Genomic DNA, 20,369 nt, shown 5'->3' on the forward strand with positions numbered 1-20,369 from the left:
TGATTACCAAATGCCCTGATGTACTAACTGCCAAAAAACAAAAAAAAAAACTGGTCTGTTGTTCTGCTTTGTCTGAGATGAGTTGGAAGGGCAGATCAAACACTTAAAAAGCTTGATCCTTCAAAAGCATTCAAATGCAGTAATACATGTAGATCTGGTTGTGACTTGTGAAGACAACTATAGCTAATAGTTCTGAGTTCTGAGTTCTGAGTTCTGTTTCAGCCATTCAAATGTTCAAGATTTATTTAAATAGTAGAACCCTTTTTTTAAGCTACAACACAGCCCATTAAAAGGAAAAACTGCAAAACTTGATTTTTGAGTAAGGTGCACAATAGAGTTTATTGAGTAAAACGTGCAGAACCTTTAGATTAAATTGATTAACATGAAAAGCAAGAAAAGAGCTTTTCTTAACACTTTTAACATATTAGAATTAATTTAGCAGTGTCAACAGTGAGCAGCCGTAGCAGCACTATTCTCTTTAACTCTACTATTGTAATTGCAGGCAGTTTCCCAGCAGAGCTTTTCCTAACACTTCACATATTAGAGCACAAGACAAAACAGGTACTGAAATCTTAACTCTAGTGACTTTGAATACAATCACAAAGAACAAGGGGAAGAACAAGGAGGAAGAAAGATGAAGAGGAGAGAAAAGGAAAAGAGAATAAGAGGGGAGGAAGAGAAAAGGAGAGAAGGCATGTTTTGAAAATTTAAAGAACAGTCGAGGGTAAAAGAGTTTCTATCTAATTTAAAGGCAAGACTTAACGAAATTCGAATTTAAGAGGGGAGGAAGAGAAAAGGAGAGAAGGCATGTCTTTAAGTCAGTTTTTAAACCTCAGGGACACTTTAAGTACTTGTCAGATAGTTCAGGGGCAACTTAAGTAATTAACCCTAAAATTTTTCTTTTAGTATCAAAAAACAACTGATCATTTACATCTTTCGTAAACATATATAAAAGAACCTAAGATATTGCAAGGGAAAAACAAAACAAAAAAATGAAATATTCAATGGTAAAATGAGAACCTAAAAGGCATTAATAAAAAATAAAGAGTTCAACTATGAAACTGGAATAATTCATCAATAAAAAACTATGAAACTGGAAAGACATGATACTGGAAAAACTAACCAATCAACTGGCATCATAAAAGCAGTAATCTGTTATGTGGTTTTTTATCAAATTCATGTGGGGGTTTTGATTGGTCAAAGCTTAAAGCCCTTCCGATATCATGTCTTTCCGGCAACATTGTTCTTTCCAAAAACATATAGAAGCAAGATTAGCTTGATTCAGATATCCCACCTCCTCCATAAGCAGCACCACTGCTCCCCTGGGCAGAGTATCCAGCACCTCTGTTGACCATAAAAAGGCTTAGCACCAATAACCAAAAAACCAAGGAGGTGAAATCAAACCTGTGAAACCTGGATGAAACAAACCTTCTCATCCCATAACCATATTGATCCTGGCCTTGTTTATGATTAGCAGGTTCAACATATCCAGCATGAGGCTCCTAAAGAGTATTACCCATATAGTTAATCAACAAGCAACACACAGTTGCAAGACAATGAGGAGGAATCGAAACTAACCAAATCTGAGTAGTGCCCTTTAGATCCGGAAGCTGCTCCATAAGCATAACTCTGGTACCTGGATGCAGGTGCAAGATACCCCTGTGCATAGGAATTCCCATGTACAAAAGAAGCTGCCCCATAGTTTGGCCTTGCCTTCCCAAAACGAGATTTGCTTCTTTGGTTACCAAAACCAGTGGCTGGCCTACCATGCGTATTGCCTGCATATCCATGTAAAGAAAAAAATAAACTCACATGTAACAATACCTAGAAATGATGAACAGTCAAACACAATGTAAATTACTGAATTCGTTGTAGTAATAAAGTTTACAACTACCTCGTGCCTTCTTTGATGACCGCCCACTATAACCAGCATCAACCTCTCTCCTACTACGCTTCTCACCCTTTGCAGGTTTTCCCTTTCTCTGGCGGTTAGTTTCATCTGACCTGAAAGGCACCCCAGTGCTTTGACCTCCGGAAACATTGATTTGGGATTTACTTGGCTTGCCTCCCTTGGCACTTTTAGCCTTGTGAAGAGCTTTCTTCTTTCTTGCACTCCCTTTGGAGTTTACATGGCTTTTTGACTTCGATGTTCCAGTCTCTTCAACCTTGTCTCCCTCCTTTTTAACCTTAAAACCACCCCGAGCACCCTGCTTTGCAAGTCGGCCCTTATTCTGAGGCTTTGCAAGGTTAGCTTTGATCTGAGGCATGAAACAGAACTTCAAAACATGTAATTGAATATCCAGCAAAATTTATTTACCAAAATGTTAGCTCTGATCTGAAATGAGACTTAACATTATGTAATTTATGTTTAAATATAAAATAAATATTGATATTGAAAACATAATCACCTTGACATCTCCTTCCCCAATCTGGGCATTATTGATCCCTTCTATACAAGCTACAGCACTTTCTCGAGAAGTAAATGTAATAAATCCAAAATCTTTCCTCTTGGTAACAAGATCCCGAGATAACTGGACTTTCTCTATGTCACCATATTGCTTGCAGAGCTCCGTAACTTTCTCGTTGTCCCAAGAATCTGTCAGGCCTTCAACATATACAGTCTTCACCTACAAAAGGGAAAAGTGAAATTTTGCCCCCTGCATTTAATTGGTAAAAAAATTCTCTTTCAAAGAGCAACTGCACCTTATCCAGAATGTTTACTTTTAAGGCTGTATTTTCCATGTAAAAGATATGGAAAAGAAAGGTTTGGCTGTTAAAGGGCCTAAAGTATAACCATGAGTTTACAGATTGGACCCCCTTCCCCCTATCATGAAAAGAACATAGCCTAAAGCACAACTATTGTTTTCTATTTCTCAACGAAACCAAGCATATTGGGCCCAATTTTAATCTTTGGGCCGTTTTTTTCTTTAAGAGCATATTCTGCACCAAATATTTTCACAAGTCTACCAATATATAATCCAAGCATACATCATAAACTTTTAGCTTATGCCACATGATTGGCATATGTGCTATTTAATTGAAAACACAAAAACCTGGAGCTATGCCACAGGTGGCTCATTGTACAATTTAAAAAAAAAAATGTAATATTGAAAAACTTGCATCAGTCTTGCATTTCTATCTGATATAATGATATTTTCTGGATATCTGCATACACTAAGTGGTCTATATTTTAGAATCAGATGAAATAGTGTAGTGAGAATGGGCCAAATGGGCATTAACTTCTTTATTTCACTTAAATTATGTTATGTTTGTGTTCTTTTGGTTATTGGCCCTTAGTTATGGGCCTCTTTGTGTTCTTTTTATTATTTCTTTAGTGCTGGCCACCCCATTAAGGGCATTCCAGTGAATTGTATTCAGATTAAAACTAAAAGAATAAAAGATCTAATTGGGGGCTAGAGGATCAAACTCTTCTCTTATTTCTTCTTCTCTCATCTCCTTCCACATACTTCTGCAGAAACTTCTCTCTTTTCTTTCTTTTTCTTTTCTTTTCTATATTTTCTGAATTATTGCAGGTGTGTTTTACAACTCATAGCTTTGTTATAGGGCAAAAACCCGCCCATAGTGGCCAAAAGCAAAAGCATGTAAGTACCATATCAATATGACAAAAGTCCTGGGGCTGATAGAAGAAGAGATTGAAATCGATGAAAGGGATGATAAAGACCAAGAAGAAGATGAGAAGGTGGTTATTAATCAAGAGAAGAAGGTGGATGGGGAGTTAGATCTTGAAAAAAAAAAAAAATTGTTGAAACAGAGGTTCAAGTAAGCAAGACTTTAGGTCTACGATTTTTGCGAGGTGAGGAATTAGCATGAAAAACGTTTTTGGAATTGGAAAAGAATATGTCTATGCATTCTGTATAATTGATGTCTTCCTGGGAAGGTGATTAGATCGTGGGTGATGGATTAGAATGCTGATTGGGATGTCTGTCAAACGCTAGGGGGATTCTATTTTTGTAAAGGTTTGGGAAGGAGCTCAAAGCTGTTTATTTAAAAACATGTTTTGTGGGTGTTGAGTTTCTTCTTCTGTTTTCTTATGGGTGATATCTTATCACCTTTGGTTTTACTTCTGTCTTTATCTTGAATAAATTTTATTTTTTATTTATTACCGAAAAACACTTGGGATGCTTTTCTTGGGAGGAGAAGATCATGCTGAAGCCACATTTATCCAAATAAATAAATAAACAAACTGAGAGAAGAAAAAATCAAGTCATTTACAATGAGTGGGAGAAGGCAGCTTGTGATGGAGGAAGAAAAAAGCGACAGAAAGCACCAAGGAGACAATTGTGGCATTTTCATCAATAGGATTATAGGAGGTATGTCTGAAAGCCACAGAAGTCAAGGGAGAGGCAGAAAATGTTAGAAATAATCAATGCAGTAGGTTCTCAAGGACATAGGATTGGATAGGAATGTTGTTTTGGAGGGGTCTGGAGGTAGGGAGAAATTAGGGTTACCACATTTTGGGTGTTTTATATGCAATATATTTTCTATGAGCATGATTTCGTTTGGATGACGGGTGTTGTAGATTTTACACTTCATCTCGGTGTAAATTATTTTTGCTTCGGCCGCAAGTCCCCTCATGATTTTTTTTCTTTCTTAATAAAATTCTCTGTTACCATTAAAACATTTATAAGGGTTTTCAGATTTCATGAGATCCAAATCATCAGAAACAATAAAGGATGAAACTAATTTGGACAAAAAGCTGAGAACATTCAAATTTAGAATATGCCAAACCTGTGAAAGAGCTTCCTCACTGGGATGAATTGAAGACTGTGCAAATGCCACCTTGGCACTTCTGTCACGGCCAAAGACAGCATCCGGCTTTCTAAGCCGATGAAATGCCGCCATGGCATCAGAGTGGGTACTAAATTCCAGAAGAGCAAAACCTTTATTCTTCCCTTCATTCTTAGGATCATCAGGTAAATACGTCTCCACAATTTGTTCAACACCAAAGCTTTTCAATGTTTCAAGTACCTTGTACCCAGAAAAAAGCATAACAGCATTAGATCGTGAACAAAGGCAGGTGACAGTTGCATTGCCTGCAGTAACAATATAAAAAGAAAATTTAAACAGTTGCAGACTATAATAAGGGCTGCTGATATGGACTCATCAAATTACTTGCTTGCATTTTGACAGTATGCATGTGCAATTAAGAACAGCAAACCACAAAGAATAAAAGCTTACATGCTCTTTTGTCCAAGTCTTACAAATGTTACCCATGTAAAGTGTATCATTGTCCTGACTCTGGGATATACCAACACGCTTGCCCCTCACCTTTCAAGGAAAATAAGGACAACATAAGTAAAAGTGAAATTAGACAGATATTATAAAGAGAATGGGAGCTTCAAAGATCAAGGTGCAAAACCTCTGTCCCATCTTTCAACTCAGCCAGCGCCTTTTTGGCTTGCTCAACAGAGGCATATCGAATAAATGCAAAACCTTTGCTTTTCTTTGTAGTTGGATGTTTTACTATCCTTGCAGCTTGAATTTCCCCAAATTTCCCGAAAACTTCAATTAAATCTTCTTCAACTGCCTCCTTGTCCAACCCTCCCACAAAAATTTCAAACTCCTTATCTTTTTTCCTCTCTGTAAGAGGAGTTTGCATGTATAAAGAAGGATCATCTTCCTCTTCATTTTCCTCCTCATTTTCTTCTTCGTTGTCCTCTTCATTTTCCTCCTCATTTTCTTCTTCGTTGTCCTCTTCATTTTCCTCCTCATTTTCCTCCTCATCACTTCCAATCTTGTCATCCTCTCCATCCCTATTATCATTTCCATTGGTACCAGCAGTGTTATCTACATCCCCAACCAGTTTGATATCTTCAACTTCATCAGCTTCAGTCTCTTCAACTATAACCTGTTTGGCACCTGAAACAACCAAGCCATCAGCAATTCACAATCTTTCTCCCATTGCTAACAAGCAGATAAGCTTAGGTACCAATGATAAATACCAATATAAAACAACATCTAGGAACCTATAAGCTGATGCTGGCTAAAAAGCATAACAACAAAGTCCTTTCAATAGCATATAGACCTCGTTCTAGAACAGTTAAGTCTGCCAAACATCGCATAAACTGAGAAATCACTTCAAGACAACAAGACAGCAATTCAAGTAGCCACTCACAACCAGTTACGTAAATGGTGCAATCATTCCATTACTACTCTGTACTAGAGTACCTTAACGAATTTAAAAATCTCACAACAATTTCGAATCATTTCCCAATGGCAATAAAAAATCAATTCTCTAATGGGTATAGGCGAGAGGAAAAAAGATAAAACAACTGTATATTTGTGCAAAAACAGCACAAGCATGCAAACAAGAGAGGGGTTTTCAAGCTAGCTGCATCTTATAACACCCCCCCCCCCCAAAAGAAAAAATAGAAACAACATCAGCAACCAAGGGGACCCTAAAGCATATATCATGCATTTCAAACCAACAAAGGCACGTAGCCCAAGGAAGAAATGAAATAGGATTTGACAGTTTACTGATCTTTGCTAAGTCTAAAGCGGTGGAGATGTGGTTTATGCCCTGAAAGTGTGAGAAGGTGATAGGCTGAAAGGGGAAAAAGAGAAGAGAAACAGAGGTGGCTGGACCCCCAAGGGGGCTGCCTACATACCCTCTGGCGAGGGATCAGGCTGCTGTAGTTCGCCGGAGCTGGAATTCCGGCAGAGGTGAGGTGAAGGTGGTTGCAGGAGAGAGGAGAGGAAATAGGTGAGAAAAATGAGAGAAATAGGGGAAGGAGAGAGATAGAAAATGGGTCTCCAATGAGTAATGGGTTAAGAGTCCCAAAATCCCAAGAAAAAAAGTCATCCCAAAATGGGTATGGGACTCCTATTTATACATTTATAGAAGCTTGGGTCCCCATATTCCAAATTATTCTTAAGACTTTTATCTTTACTAGTTTACCCTTAATTATTCTGGAATGTCCTTTAACTGATTTGAGCACATGTTAAAGTTGGCTGATGTTATTCTAGAATATTCTATTTCTTCAATAGTGATGCTCTAACTTGGCATTCTAGAATGTTCCAGCACTTAGCACACCTTATGAAAACAGACCAGTCTGACCCAGGTTTAAGTTGGGTTGACCAGGTCAGTGGCATTTTATGACTCCATCGTCTTACAATAAGAAAACAGGGTCCTTTTTGTTCAAGGAAGACAGAACAATCAACAATCAAAGAGCAAAGAATGTATATTCTTGTTATGATAGGAGCAGCATTTCGCTGTATTTTGAGGTTTTGGTTGTAAACTTGTAATTTTCTGATTAAACACCATGCTTTACCTTTTCAAAAAAATATTATAAAGATTGCATGCTCATCCTGGAAGAGTTTTTGACTGAAAACTGAAAACCATATGTTAGTACTTTCAGATATGCTTTAAGAGAAAGCTTTGGAGGACATTGGTTTTCTAAAAAAATCGATGCAATGTTGCTAGAGATTAGACTTATGGAACCACTTCCTTCCTCCTTTTGGCTTATTGTGAACTCCTCTTAATGAAACTAAAGATACATTTGGACCGGCTCCAACTCCTCCCACAAAAAGAGGAAAGTTCCTTTTGCAACTTTACAAGAGCTGCAATTTTTTGGAGTGTCTATAGGATTTAGAATTTTCAATAATAGGAGAAATGATATCAACATTATTATTGATGATCTCTATTCAAATGGCTCATTGGATGCTTACAAAAGAATTGCATGATGTATGCATTTGCGGATGCAATCATTCAGTCGCTAGTTCTGCACCACCTGGACAGCTGGTGCATTAGGAATAGGAACCACCACTATCTATCCATCTGTCAGAATTTTTCTAGTCCTGACCCTATTTCACTTACAGTCTTTGGCATATTCGCCATTTTGTTCTTTCCCTACACCAACAGGACGAATAGCAAATGAATTCCCTCTGCTCATTGAAGTCTGTAGCAGTGTGATTGGCACTGATCCCAGAAAGATCCATCTGGGCCAACCTATTACCAACCATGAATTATATGAGCAGGAGATTCCAAATCCTTCCAATACTTGCATAGTACCAGACTTCAGAAGAACAGGAGCTGCTTCCCTACAGTCAATAGCAAGTCTAGCTCAATTAGCATACCTTCTAGCAGGTGCAGCTCAATCTGGACCAAGGGATGGACTATGCAATATAGAATCAGTTAAGTGGAAAAAAGCTAGCTACACTTAGTGGCAGTGGCAGGGGGGAGCTTATTTGGTAGGTATCAAGTTAAACTTAGAGGGCTGCTCCATGGGCAACCCAGGCCCTTTTGGTGTGAGTGGTGTCTATAGAAGAACAAATAGGGGTGTCATTTTACAATATTCAAGACCTATAGATGAAGGTAATGTAATAACGGAATAGCTGATCTCTATTCTTCCAGAGAGTGTTGTCAATGCAGTAAGATAATAACTAGCCATCTTGGTCTCCCTACTCAATGTCATCACTGATGACTGGTTAGTGCCTGGGTGCTGACTACTCATCAAAAAAAAAAAATTCAAAATTTAATATAATGATGCAATCTCATATATAAGGGAAAAAACATTGCAACTGCAATTAAATTATCATTTAAAACAGTTAGTATATAGTCTAGTTTTGTAAGCAAATAAGGGAAATTTGTAATGGTATATACTCACCGGTCACCGCTTAGCAATCATTTAGCATTTGCATTTTTTTAGAAAGAGTGTGTGCAAGTGCAACCCAGACATTGATCAAAAGAAGACCTAAAAATTACTATCTTTTCTTTTAATTCACGAATCATTTCTACTTTATATACCCTCAACTTATACTTAAAGTATGACAGATAGCATTAATATTGGCAAAAAATCTAGAAGACGTTGAAGCCATTACATGGTGAATGAGTTAGCAGTTAGCACCATGAAGAAAATATGTGTGTATACAAAATACTTTATATGTCAAAGTTAGAATCATAATTTATGTGCTCCAATCAACAGAACTCTTTGTGGATAAAAACCCAGAAAACCTGCTGCCACTCAATTCTCCCAATCACCATCAAGGTTGGGCATGTTTAACACCTGTTCTGTTCCTTCCACTAATTCCAGCAAATTGAGAAAGGGCTCAGATTCCCCATGGTCTTGGACTGAAACAAATACCTGGCCATGAGGATATTAGAATAGGAAGATCCTTAGGTAATACCCAACTTCTCTTGAAAAAATCATCAGAAAGTGTTCACACCACAAGAAAGAAAGCACAATGGTGTGGTAAATAGGGCACGGTCATTTTGTTCCCCAAACAATGAGCATCCAATGTCCAAAGACTTACCACAGTTGATTATTACAATTTTGTCCTGCATTCCTGTCCACATAAAGAATCAAACCTTTGATGGGAAATTAGTTTCCCACAGCCAACACCAAGGAAATAAGGAATCCAGCAGACCTATTAATGCATTAAGAATGATTTAACCAAGAAAAAACCTTCTGAAATTGTTTTCCATATTCTTCTGTCCTCACCCACACGCAAGGGCATTTCTATGCATCCAGACAAAGAACTCAGCAAATACATCTGCTTCCAAATGGTTCATGTGACACAAAACCAAGGTACCCTCAAGGATCTCCCACTACTTTATGCATTCCGGGATAGAGGCCCCTGGGGCTTTGGATAGTCTGAGTAATATCATAGATCCTGAATCTATGGATATGTACTAACAGAAAATATCATGTGAAACATATACTTGACCTATAAGATGTTTGAGGCAAGAAAGATTTACAACCAAAAGCTGCCCTTTCGTATTTTAGCAGCCATCACCTCCCTCCATAATTAATTTGTTCTTTACTATAATTCTACGGTCACTAACCAAGTAATGCTGTATTCATGTGGGGGTAGGGGTGGAAAGGGATGTCAGTCATAATTGGGTGGATGCAATCAGCTGCAGATGGCCCTTGGGTCTATACTCCATAGGCAACAGCATTTAGGATATAAGATCCATGGCGTAGAGAATGGATAGTTCATTCAACTGGATTCCAGAGTTGAGCAGACTGCAGAGAGTTTTTTTTTTTAAAATATGAATAGACTACTGCAAAGAGTCTCTTTTGGGATGTTATAGATTTGGGCCATTGATTTCACCACTCTTTCTACTGCTATTATATGATATGTAGTGGTCAGTGCTGCACACTTTTTGTATTATCCCCCTTTCATTACTTTAATGAGAGGGGCCACTCTACTAGTTCATTATATAAATAGAATACCTTTGAGTGTTACTGATTGAAAAAAAAAAATTAAACTGATATCAATATGAAATACTAAAAGCAAAGCTAAATTCAAGGCATAATAATGATGAAGTTGATGAATAGGGGGGGACAAGGGAGGAAGAAGGGGGGAAGGAGACAATAGAGGATCCCGAGGCAAGTGAATGTCCAGGTAGAGAGAACATTGGGGAAAGGGAGGGCACTGATCAACTAGTTGAGAGACAGGTGGTGGTGGGAAAGTATCTTGAAAGGATGGCAATTTTCCCCAGCCCCACCGGGTACCCGACTTCCCCGACCGGCCGACCAGATGGGGTCGAGGATGGGGATTGCTTTGGTGGGGTGGGAATGGAGATGTGATTAATAGGGATCCCTGATCAAGGTCGGGGTCAGATTTAGGGAATGAAGTCCCCGCCCCACCCCAACCTCGATTACATATATAAAGAAAATTTTTTATTTTAAGTAAATTTATTCTTCAAAAATACTATTAATTAAAAAATTTCAGGGATTCAAGGGTAGAGGGTTGAGAGAGGGAAGGACTCTATGTAGAATGGACTGAGAAAACATAACCGAGATGTAATGTTGTTCTAGGAAACAAAGCTAGAATCCTATGTTCGAAGACAAGACTTTGAGTTTGGATAGGTTGATGGCAGCTATTGACAAGTCTATATCAGATTAGGTTTTGGTGCTTTTATATTTTGTTCAAGGGGTACAGGTTTGGGAAGTGTTAGAATCAAGGTTTTAAATTTCGCAATGTATCGGCCAATACATATCGTTTCAAAAGAGTTTTGATACACGTAACATATACAATTAGATAGTTTCGTAATTTTTCATCCGTATCAGATCGATACGGGCCCTTATTGGCTTTGTATCGGATTGTTACGGGTATGTATCGGCCAATACAATTCCGAAATGGGTCGATATACATTATGTAACGGTCGAATTTAATTTTCCTCTCTTTTTTAAATTTAATTCATCTTTCTCATTAATATCAATTTTAATTAAGCCTTTAAACTTGAGGCATCATTAAATGCTATTATTATTTAATTAAATGCTCATTTGACTTACCTTTAATTAAGGCATTAAATATGTCATTAAATGTTAGTTAAGTCAAATAACTTGTTAAAAATCATAAACTAAGGTAACAAGTTTCGAACCCTAGTCATTTGCTTACAACAATAATTAATAAATTATTAATTAACCACTATGCCAACCTTAATTGCTTATCATAACATGTTTTTTATGCTTAAAGTAATATTTCTTGCCTTGGTGGATGTTTCCTAGCAAATGCTCAAATTTGATTATTAAAATTTATATAATAATAAGATGAATACAAATTATATTTATTTATTAAAAAATAAGGTATATATTAACTTATATGCATAATAAATATTATCTAAATCTATATATAATAAATATTAACTAATAAATGGCTTCAAAAAAATATTAACGAATAAATATTAGTATATATACACACACATACATTTTTTTTATCAGTGATATACACATACATACATTTTAGTTCTATTATTTTTCAATGGTTACTAATTATATCCCAATACTTTATATAAATCATTAAAGAATGGCTTTTATGTTTAAATAAATTAGTTATAAACTTATAATCACATAAAACTTATTTTTATTGTTGTTCATATTTTTAAGAATTTTTTTGGATTTTCTACTGTAGTATCCATGCATATCTTAAATTTTCGTTTGTATCTATGTGTTTCCAAAGCGTATCTCGATGCATCTCTTAAAATTACCTTTCTGATACACCTTGTGTTTCCGATACTTTGAACCTTGGTTGGAATTACAATTATGTAATGATGATGATTTATTTTGGTTTGGTTTTGTGTATGTTTTGTGTCTAAAGGTGTTGCCTTATTTAATTCTTTAGTCTTCCTTACCCCTTCTATTACCTCCATAACCTCTACTCTAAGTGAATCACCTACACCAATAGGGTCAGAGAATACAACAATAACCTTCCCTTCCTCATCTCTGAAAGTTCCTCCAATGCCTGAAGGCCCAGGATCTCCTTCACTGCTTCAATCATAGTTCAACTTAATAAATCCAAAAGCTGGAGGAGAGCAAAAGGGACTAGTTTTCATTTGGCATGAGGCTGAATTAGCCAATTCCTCAACAACATATCTGTAGTGACACCCTAAAATAAATCCAAAGACTTCACCCAATGTGCCACACTAATAGTAACTGCTTCAATGATGGCATCTTTACTCCTTTCCTTTTCAGAGAAGATGCAAGAGTTCCTTTCTTCCCAAATTGTCAAGCAGATAGTAGCTCTAACACTTCTCCACATTTTTTTATCAACAACACAAAGATAGATTCATTAATATCAAAAAAGAGAAGTACAACAAGAAATTGTGAAAAGAAACAACAAACCCAAGGGAGCTTAACCATCCCATGTATTACAATTGAGCACAAAATATAGTTTGTCTATGAAGTACAACAAGAAGTTGTGAAAAGAAACAACAAGCCCAAGAGAAGTACAACCGTCAGCCATACTGAAAAGAAACAACAAACCCAATTAATTTGAGTCATCATGTCTTTGGATAGCCATTTGAAGCACCTGAACTGATTTCTTAATTGCTAAGTTACCCCTTCTCCCTTTTTCGGCCAACCCACAACTGTTTTTGAGTCACCTTCAATGACCAGCATTTCAATACCCAATTCTTTAACTTTCATTACCCCGTAGACTGTTGCCAATAGTTCTGATCTGACCACATCACCTTGCTGAATTGAGAGCCTTAATACAAGGTCAATATGTTTCCTCCATCATCCTAACTACCCCTCCAATACTCGAAGGGCCCGGATTGCCCACACAACTACCATCGAAATTCAATTTCACCCGTCCAAAACTTGGGGGTGAGAAATCCACATAAATTCTTTGTCTTCTCAAGGATGCAACAGAAATAGTTCCCCAATACCTGAAGAAATCTTCAACCTTAAAGTCTGTAAAGACCTTCAAAGTTTTAACCCAATGTGTCATCCCAAAAGCTATGACCTCTATCACAGCTTCCTTATACCTTTCTTTGTCTTCAAAAATTCTTAAATTCCTTTCTTTCCAGATTGTCTAAACCACCGCTGCTCTAGTACATCTCCACATTATTCCCTCTTCTTCAACTACCTAATAAAGGAGGAAGCAAACAAGCCTCATACACTTGGTGGGGGGACCATCTGCAACCAAACAAAGAGAGAAACCAAATCCAAATAACTGAAACAAAGGGGGAGGAGATTAATAGGTGATAACAGCTCTCACCATTAACCTTATAGAGAATACACCAATTAGGGGATAAGCACCAAGTTTGTCTTTTTCTTTGGAGCAAATCACAAGTGTTGCACTTTTCCAAGGTAGCTTCCCAACAAAAAGCTCCAACCCTTGGAGAACCAGTTTACCCCAAACTTTCATAACAGGGAAGGTTTGACCATCTCTGTCCAAGGTAGAATCCTAAGCACTGATAAAAAATACATAGGCAAGTCAATGTAGACTTCAACAGCTTGCTTCTACCACCCGAGGACAAATAGTTTTTCTTCCATGAGGCTAGCCTTTTGGTGAATCTATCAATCACTCGATTCTTGGATTGTCCCCTAGAGGCAAACCCAAATAGTTTAAAGGCCATTGTGAGAGAACATGCCCTAGAATTTCAGCTATTTCTGCCACCTCCCCCTCATCCATATTCAACCCCACCACACAACTCCTGTCAAAATTAATATTTAAATTTGGCATTTTCTTAAATAATTGAATCACCAATTTCAAATTCATGACTCCCCTATCATCATCTCCATCACAGAACAAAATTGTAACATTAACAAACTGTAAATGGGTTATCAGTACCCTATCCCTACCACCTCCAACACCTCACCAAGTTTCTAGAATCTAACCTAGCTATTAGCCTACCCAAGACTTCAGCAATTAAAGGGGAAAAGGAAAGAGGAAAGGGGGTCCCCTTGTCTTATCCCTAATTGCATGAAAGTGATCTACCACTACCCCATTCACCAAAATAAAGTAATGACAGGTCACAATGCAACCTTGTATTCATGTACACCATCTCTCCCCAAAACCAAAAGTCTCCAACACTTGCATTAAAAAGGCTAATCCACCATATCATATGCCTTTTTCAAATCCAATTTACACACAAGGCCCTTTATCCCAGTTCTTTTCAAGCCCTCCACACTTTCATTTGCAATTAAAATCTGATCAACTATTTGTCTATTCATCACGAAAGCACCTTGATTATGGGAAATTATTTGTGGAAGCGCATCACTAATTCTCTGGGAAAGCACCTTAGCAATAATTTTATAAAGACTATTTGCCAAACTAATAGGCCTGAACTCCTCTGGGTGATTTGCACCACAATGTTTTGGTACAAATGCTATAAAATGGAGTTCAAACCTGAATTAATCACACCCCTCTCAAAAAATTCAGTCAAAACCTTCTATGTGTCCTGTTTGAGTATGTCTCAACAATTTTGGTAAAATGCCATCATAAACCCATATGGCCCTAGTGCATTAGATCTATCCATAGAGAATATTGCTTTCTTTATTTCCTCCAACTCAAAACCCCTTGCAAGCCATACCTTGAGGTCCTTAGAAATCCTAGACCAATCCAACGCTTTTAACCATGGTCTTGCTTTCAAGGGTCTCCTGTAAATAGACTTGAAGTGAACCACAAATGCCCCTGCAATCTCAAACTGTTCTGTAAGTGCTAAATCATCAATCACAAGCTTAGAGATGAGACTTTTCTTTCTCCTTCCATTAGCCATAATAGCATGAAAAAATTGTGTTTCTACCCCCCTCCTTCACCCACTTATGTCTATATTTTTGCCTTAACTCCCCCGAAACTACAACTAAATGCAGTTACAACATAGCCCAAAAGACATTGTTTCTTCCCATCCCTTGGTTTAGCCAATGGATAGGCAATTAGCATCTCTCTTAATCCAACTTAATTTCCATTCCTTGTCTCAAACACCTGAAATTCCTTTTTTCATTGATGTAATCCCACAATTCCCACCACCCCATCTCCTCCTCCTTTTGAAGCCCGCTAATAACCAACTTTTAGTCCCCTTCAAATATCAGTTTAGAAAATTGATTGGATTTTTGAATTCCTTCCATAGCAGCAAGAATTTCAGCTCCCAAAGAATCTCCTACACCAATAGGACATGAGAAAAGAGCCCTAATTCTACCTTCCTAATCTCTAAAAGCTCCTCCAATGCCGGATGGTCATGAATTGCCTTTACTACTACCATCAAAATTCAATTTGAAAATTCCATTAATTGAGGAGGTCCAGGGTGGTCTTTGTGACAACTTCAAATGGAGCAAAGTCAGCCACTTCCCTCCACTTTCTCATCAGATCAGCAGCAAAAGCTCCTTCAAAGACTTTCAAAGTCTCCACCCAATGGATCACCTAGTTGTAATGACTTCGATTAGGGCTTCCCTACCTCTTTCTTTTTCTGCAAATATTCTCTAATTTCTTTCTTCCAATATTGTCTAGTAAACTGCAGTTCTGTACACCTCCATAAGATTCTTCCCCTCATTTTCTGTCAACTAACAAAGGTAGGGCCGAACAAGCTTTGTACATTTGGCGGGGGTGGGGGTGGGGGGGTTCCACCTAATAAATGGTAAGAAAAAATTAAGGATGGCATGGATAGGCTTCCAAGGGGAAGCTTTTGTAGCCCTAGCCATCACACCAGCACCCCAACCATCAGCTGCAAGTCCATGAATACTAGTTATCACCCTTCACCCACAGCTTATCCCTATCAATTGGCAATTTCCAATGCCATTTAGCAAGTAAGGCCACATTCCTTTCCTGGATATTCCCCAACCCTAGCCCACCAAACTTCTTGCTCCTTCTAACAACTTCCCAACTAACTTTGTCGTTGGGAACTCTCTCATTCCTTTCCTGGATATTCCCCTGGCTCCCACAAGAAGTCTCTCATCAACTTTTCTAGTTGATCTCTACTTTAAATAATAAATCCTCTAATTGTTTCCTTAGAGACCACCTTACCTCCTTATCCCTTTCCTCAAGAATCCCTTCAACTTCTTCAGCATCCAACTCCTCAATTTGACTAATCACCTCTTGTTTTCACTCTTCAATTCTTACAAAATGCTGAATATTCCATTCTTTGATTTTGGCTTTTAGTTCCTTCAATTTTCAATGAAACTTCATTCCCTCCAATTTTGGCCTTGGATTGCTTTCTATCCATCAATCCTTTACTTTCTCTACAAATCAAGGGTGACACAACCACATGTTCTCAAATCTAAATGGGACTAGACCCCTACTACCCAACTCTTCTTTGGCAATGGTGATAGGCTGATGATCAGAGTTTAGCCTAGGCAAAGCCCTGGAAACTAAATTTCCCCAATTTTCCTCCCAATTTGCAATGAACAAAATCCTATCAAGTTTAGAGTAGATAGGGTTTGCCTAAAGGTTAGACCAAGTGAAAATTGTTGTGTAAGAGGGGGCAATTCCTTAAGCTCAAAATTATTGATGAAATCATTGAATTTCCTCATACCTGTATTAATTCTCTGCCTCAGGTTATTTGTCTCCCTATGAATCTAATAACATTGAAATCTCCACCTATGCATTTACTTATCATAAAAAAATCCACCTATGCACCAAGATCCCTCCCAAAGTCCTCTAATATCTCCCAATTCTTCCTACATCTAATTGCTTTCTCTATATCTGTTGGAGCCATATATATTTGTCAATACCCATTCAAATCCATCTGCCACTTGCTTAAACTTAATGGAGACTGTAAATCTACCAACAAGTTCTTCAATTCCTTCCAAAATCTCATCTTTCCATAAAGTCACTATGCCTCCTAAGGTTCCTAGAGAAGGGCTCATTGCCTAACTAATTCCCCTTGCCTTCCACACACTTCTACCCCACTCGATATCAAATTCTGCTAGTTTGGATTCTTGTAAGATCGCCACTTCAGGATCTCCTTTTCTTAACAATTCTTTTATTATAGCCCTCTTGGTTGCATTCCCCAAACCTCTTAAACCATATTGTTGTATTTTACGCATTCTAATTAGATCCGTAGTTCTTTAAGTATTCAAAAGAGTGATACCAAAGTTCTTTCAAAACGGAACTAAACATGATAAAATTGTATGTATGTATGTATACATACATAAATACATACATATATATATATATGTATAACGAAAGACAGGAGACATCAGTAAATACTGTGCTAATATGGTCTGAACTAGCTCAAAGAAATTAAGTTATATAAATAAATAAGTAGAGAGTTGAGAAAGGCTGCAATTAGCATATCAAAATTGAAGGGATTTTGGCAGCAGTAAAGTCAAAATTAAACAACACTTAAGTTTCCTGCGTAACATGACCCAACAATGTGAAGAACAAAACGTTTTTTCTTTGGTAATAAAGTAAAACTTTATTAAAAATAAAAGAGAAGAACAAGAAAGGTGACCAGAAGTCACCCAAGAGAGAAAAAAAACAACCAAACAGCCAACACCTCAAAAAGATCACCGACCACAAAACCAGAAATGCAACCAAGCTCCCTAAAAGCAAAAAACAAGCCACCAAAATAGAGCTCTTTTTTTTTTTTTGATAATCACCAAAATAGAGCTCTTCACAACCAGACATCTCACAACAGATCAAAAGAAAGCAACCCAGAAAAGACTCCTTCCACACACCTGAACCAAAAGAACAATAAAAAACAGAATCCTCTACTTTCTCTTTTGACCCTTCTTGTGTTCCACTTGTGATGGATTTTTCACAATACCCTAGAGCCAATGTGCTCCTTCAACAAGCATTCTCTTTTGACCCTTCTTGTGTTCCACTTGTGATGGATTTTTCACAATACCCTAGAGCCAATGTGCTCCTTCAACAAGCAATGCGTTGAAATTAAAAGTAATTCATGGTACATGCATCACTTCTCATAATGAAAGTTAGTCAAATTCCACAAAACAACACGTGTTGGTTATCTGACTTCATCAATCATATATTGACCAATGACAATGTCACAATGCTTCATAGATTACTCAGACTACCCAGAGTTCTCTCTCTTTTTATAATAAAGAATATCCATTAAAAGAAAAAAGAAAAGGGTATCAAGAAATCACCCACCGTTTTATCTCTAAATTTAAGAACTAAAACAACAATGGTTTTATCTTAATTAGATCAGTACGGAATCTGGATGGATAAAATGAAGGCATACAAGGATAGGAGGAAAAGTAGTTCAGTCCCCCCCCCCAATAAACACCACCAAGCCACTATGAATAAACCGGTACTGCTATCTCCCAAATAATGAGCTGAATTAAAATTGATACCTAAGAAAACAAAAACAGGGACTCCATCCATGCCTCGAAAAAAAAAAACATAAACAAAAAGTTGCCCCTGTTCGTCAGTACGATGTGAAACATCTGGCATTTTAGAAATAGGGATTTCTGACCTAATACAAAGTTAATATAATGTTAAAATAAAATCACGTGCCCACTAATAATTTCCGACCCAATGATTAATAATGTAATGTGAGTTACAACATCATCAAGAAGAAGTTGTTTGTCAAATGAGACCCTCAATCCATTAAGCACTGTATATATTTACTCAAACAAGCAAAATGTTAAACCTATATCCAACAACACCCAAATCTATACATGGGCACGCCATTGTTACCAATACAAGCAGAAATATATATATATATATATATATATATATATATCAAACCAACTTCATAAGGAAATAATCAAAGAAATATACGAACCAGAAGATGTGTAATTGGATAATACCAAAAAATAAAATAAAAAGGTGTACAGAAAAGGTCCAAAATGATCGAAAAACAAAAAACAAAATCGAAAATTTCTAGTACCTTCATCAAGATCCATCTGAGCACCTCCATTCTTATTGTCTTTGTCGTCCACCCCTTCCCTCAACTCTATGTCCTCCATGTCATCTGCCTTCCCAACATCCCCAGCATTCAAAGTGAGAGGGCCTTCCGACGTGATTTCCAAAGTCTTCTCCTCGACGGTTTCTGCAGAAACAGTCCTTTGCTCCTCGGCCACCACCTCAGTCACAGAAACCTCTTCTGTAACAACAGTCTTGTCTTTAGAGGACTGGGACGCTTCCTCGACTTCTTCACTCTTCGAGGCCGGCATCTCTTCTTTGGCATTGTTCTGCACATCTTCCGTAGTCATCTTCTCTTCGACGAGGCTCGACGGCTCCTCCGTTTCCGACACTTTATTTTCACCAGGGGAACTCGAGGGAACTGCCTCTGGTTTTGATTTGGCAATCGTTTTCCTTGCCCTCGGCCCCGGCTTAGTGCCCGAGGCACCAGCCTTCCTGTTCACTGCCCGGGGTGGCATGACTAACTCACTTTAGAGAATAACTATGATTCTCTAGGGTTTGCAGAGAGGAGATTTGAGAAATTTTGGAAAAAACTAGGGTTTTGCAGAAGACGAGGGAGGGTTCCAGAGACAAAGCGGGTTGGTTGAGAGACCTCTCGGCGGGGTCCGACATGAAAAAAATAGGAAATCTTTTCTTTTCCTTGACCTTGGCGAGTTCGGAAAATCTTGACCGTAGTTCGCACGGGAGGTTGTTTGCACGGAAGTACACGAATGGAATGGGCAACAAAATAACGCCACGTGTCCTGCTTTCCTTTCTGTATTTCTAGACGAACGCATTCACAATTACGGAGATGCAGTCATCACCGTCAATGTAGAATCATCCGACGCCTGGGCCCCAATTCGGTCGCAACGGTACTGCCGACGCCCGTTTTGGCGTTTAACCGTAAACCCGTGCGACAAGATCAGCCGCCGCGTAACTGCAAATGTAGCGACTGTCCGCAAGTAGGGCCCATTCAATCTTCTGGCGTTCATTACAAACATGCTACTCTAGTCTCCAAGGCGACGATGCACGATCTTTTTTTTCATCGAAAACCGAAATGTGCTATACTGTCACGGGGGTAATCGGTGGGCCCCGTGCGGCACTCAAAATGGGCGAATAAGCCTACGAAATAAAGCAAACATATACAAAGGCAACAAGAAGGCACACGAATTAACAAATGCTACTTGTATTGCATTAATCAGTGGTAAGCACAAGCACACAGTACAGTGTCGAGGGGATTTCGTGCTTAACCTTTACACGCTTATGAGCTCACTCGACTACCTACCTCCCCTCAAAGTGTACATTAAGCTTTT

The 20,369-nt window shown here is 38.0% G+C and overlaps 1 protein-coding gene across 2 annotated transcripts in view; it reads right to left on the minus strand.

The window, feature by feature from the left end:
• Positions 1-19,703, minus strand: part of LOC104611254 (uncharacterized) — a 54,049-nt gene extending 34,346 nt beyond the window's left edge. The window contains exons 1-9 of one of the 2 annotated variants that reach the window (XM_010278253.3): positions 19,043-19,703; positions 5,381-5,880; positions 5,200-5,289; positions 4,750-4,989; positions 2,409-2,627; positions 1,895-2,258; positions 1,579-1,778; positions 1,429-1,502; positions 1,295-1,344 (exon numbers count right to left, since the gene is read on the minus strand). In XM_010278253.3, coding sequence (XP_010276555.1) covers positions 1,295-1,344; positions 1,429-1,502; positions 1,579-1,778; positions 1,895-2,258; positions 2,409-2,627; positions 4,750-4,989; positions 5,200-5,289; positions 5,381-5,880; positions 19,043-19,535 — 2,230 coding nt within the window. In that variant the 5' untranslated portion in view covers positions 19,536-19,703. Of the gene's footprint in view, positions 1-1,294; positions 1,345-1,428; positions 1,503-1,578; positions 1,779-1,891; positions 2,259-2,408; positions 2,628-4,749; positions 4,990-5,199; positions 5,290-5,380; positions 5,881-19,042 lie in introns of both variants that reach the window. The other variant, XM_010278240.3, reaches the window with a different exon arrangement.
• Positions 19,704-20,369: the final 666 nt, after the last annotated feature.

This window comes from Nelumbo nucifera, chromosome 4, assembly GCF_055504915.1.
Source record: "Nelumbo nucifera cultivar China Antique chromosome 4, China Antique-T2T, whole genome shotgun sequence".
Taxonomy (NCBI): Eukaryota; Viridiplantae; Streptophyta; class Magnoliopsida; order Proteales; family Nelumbonaceae; genus Nelumbo; species Nelumbo nucifera.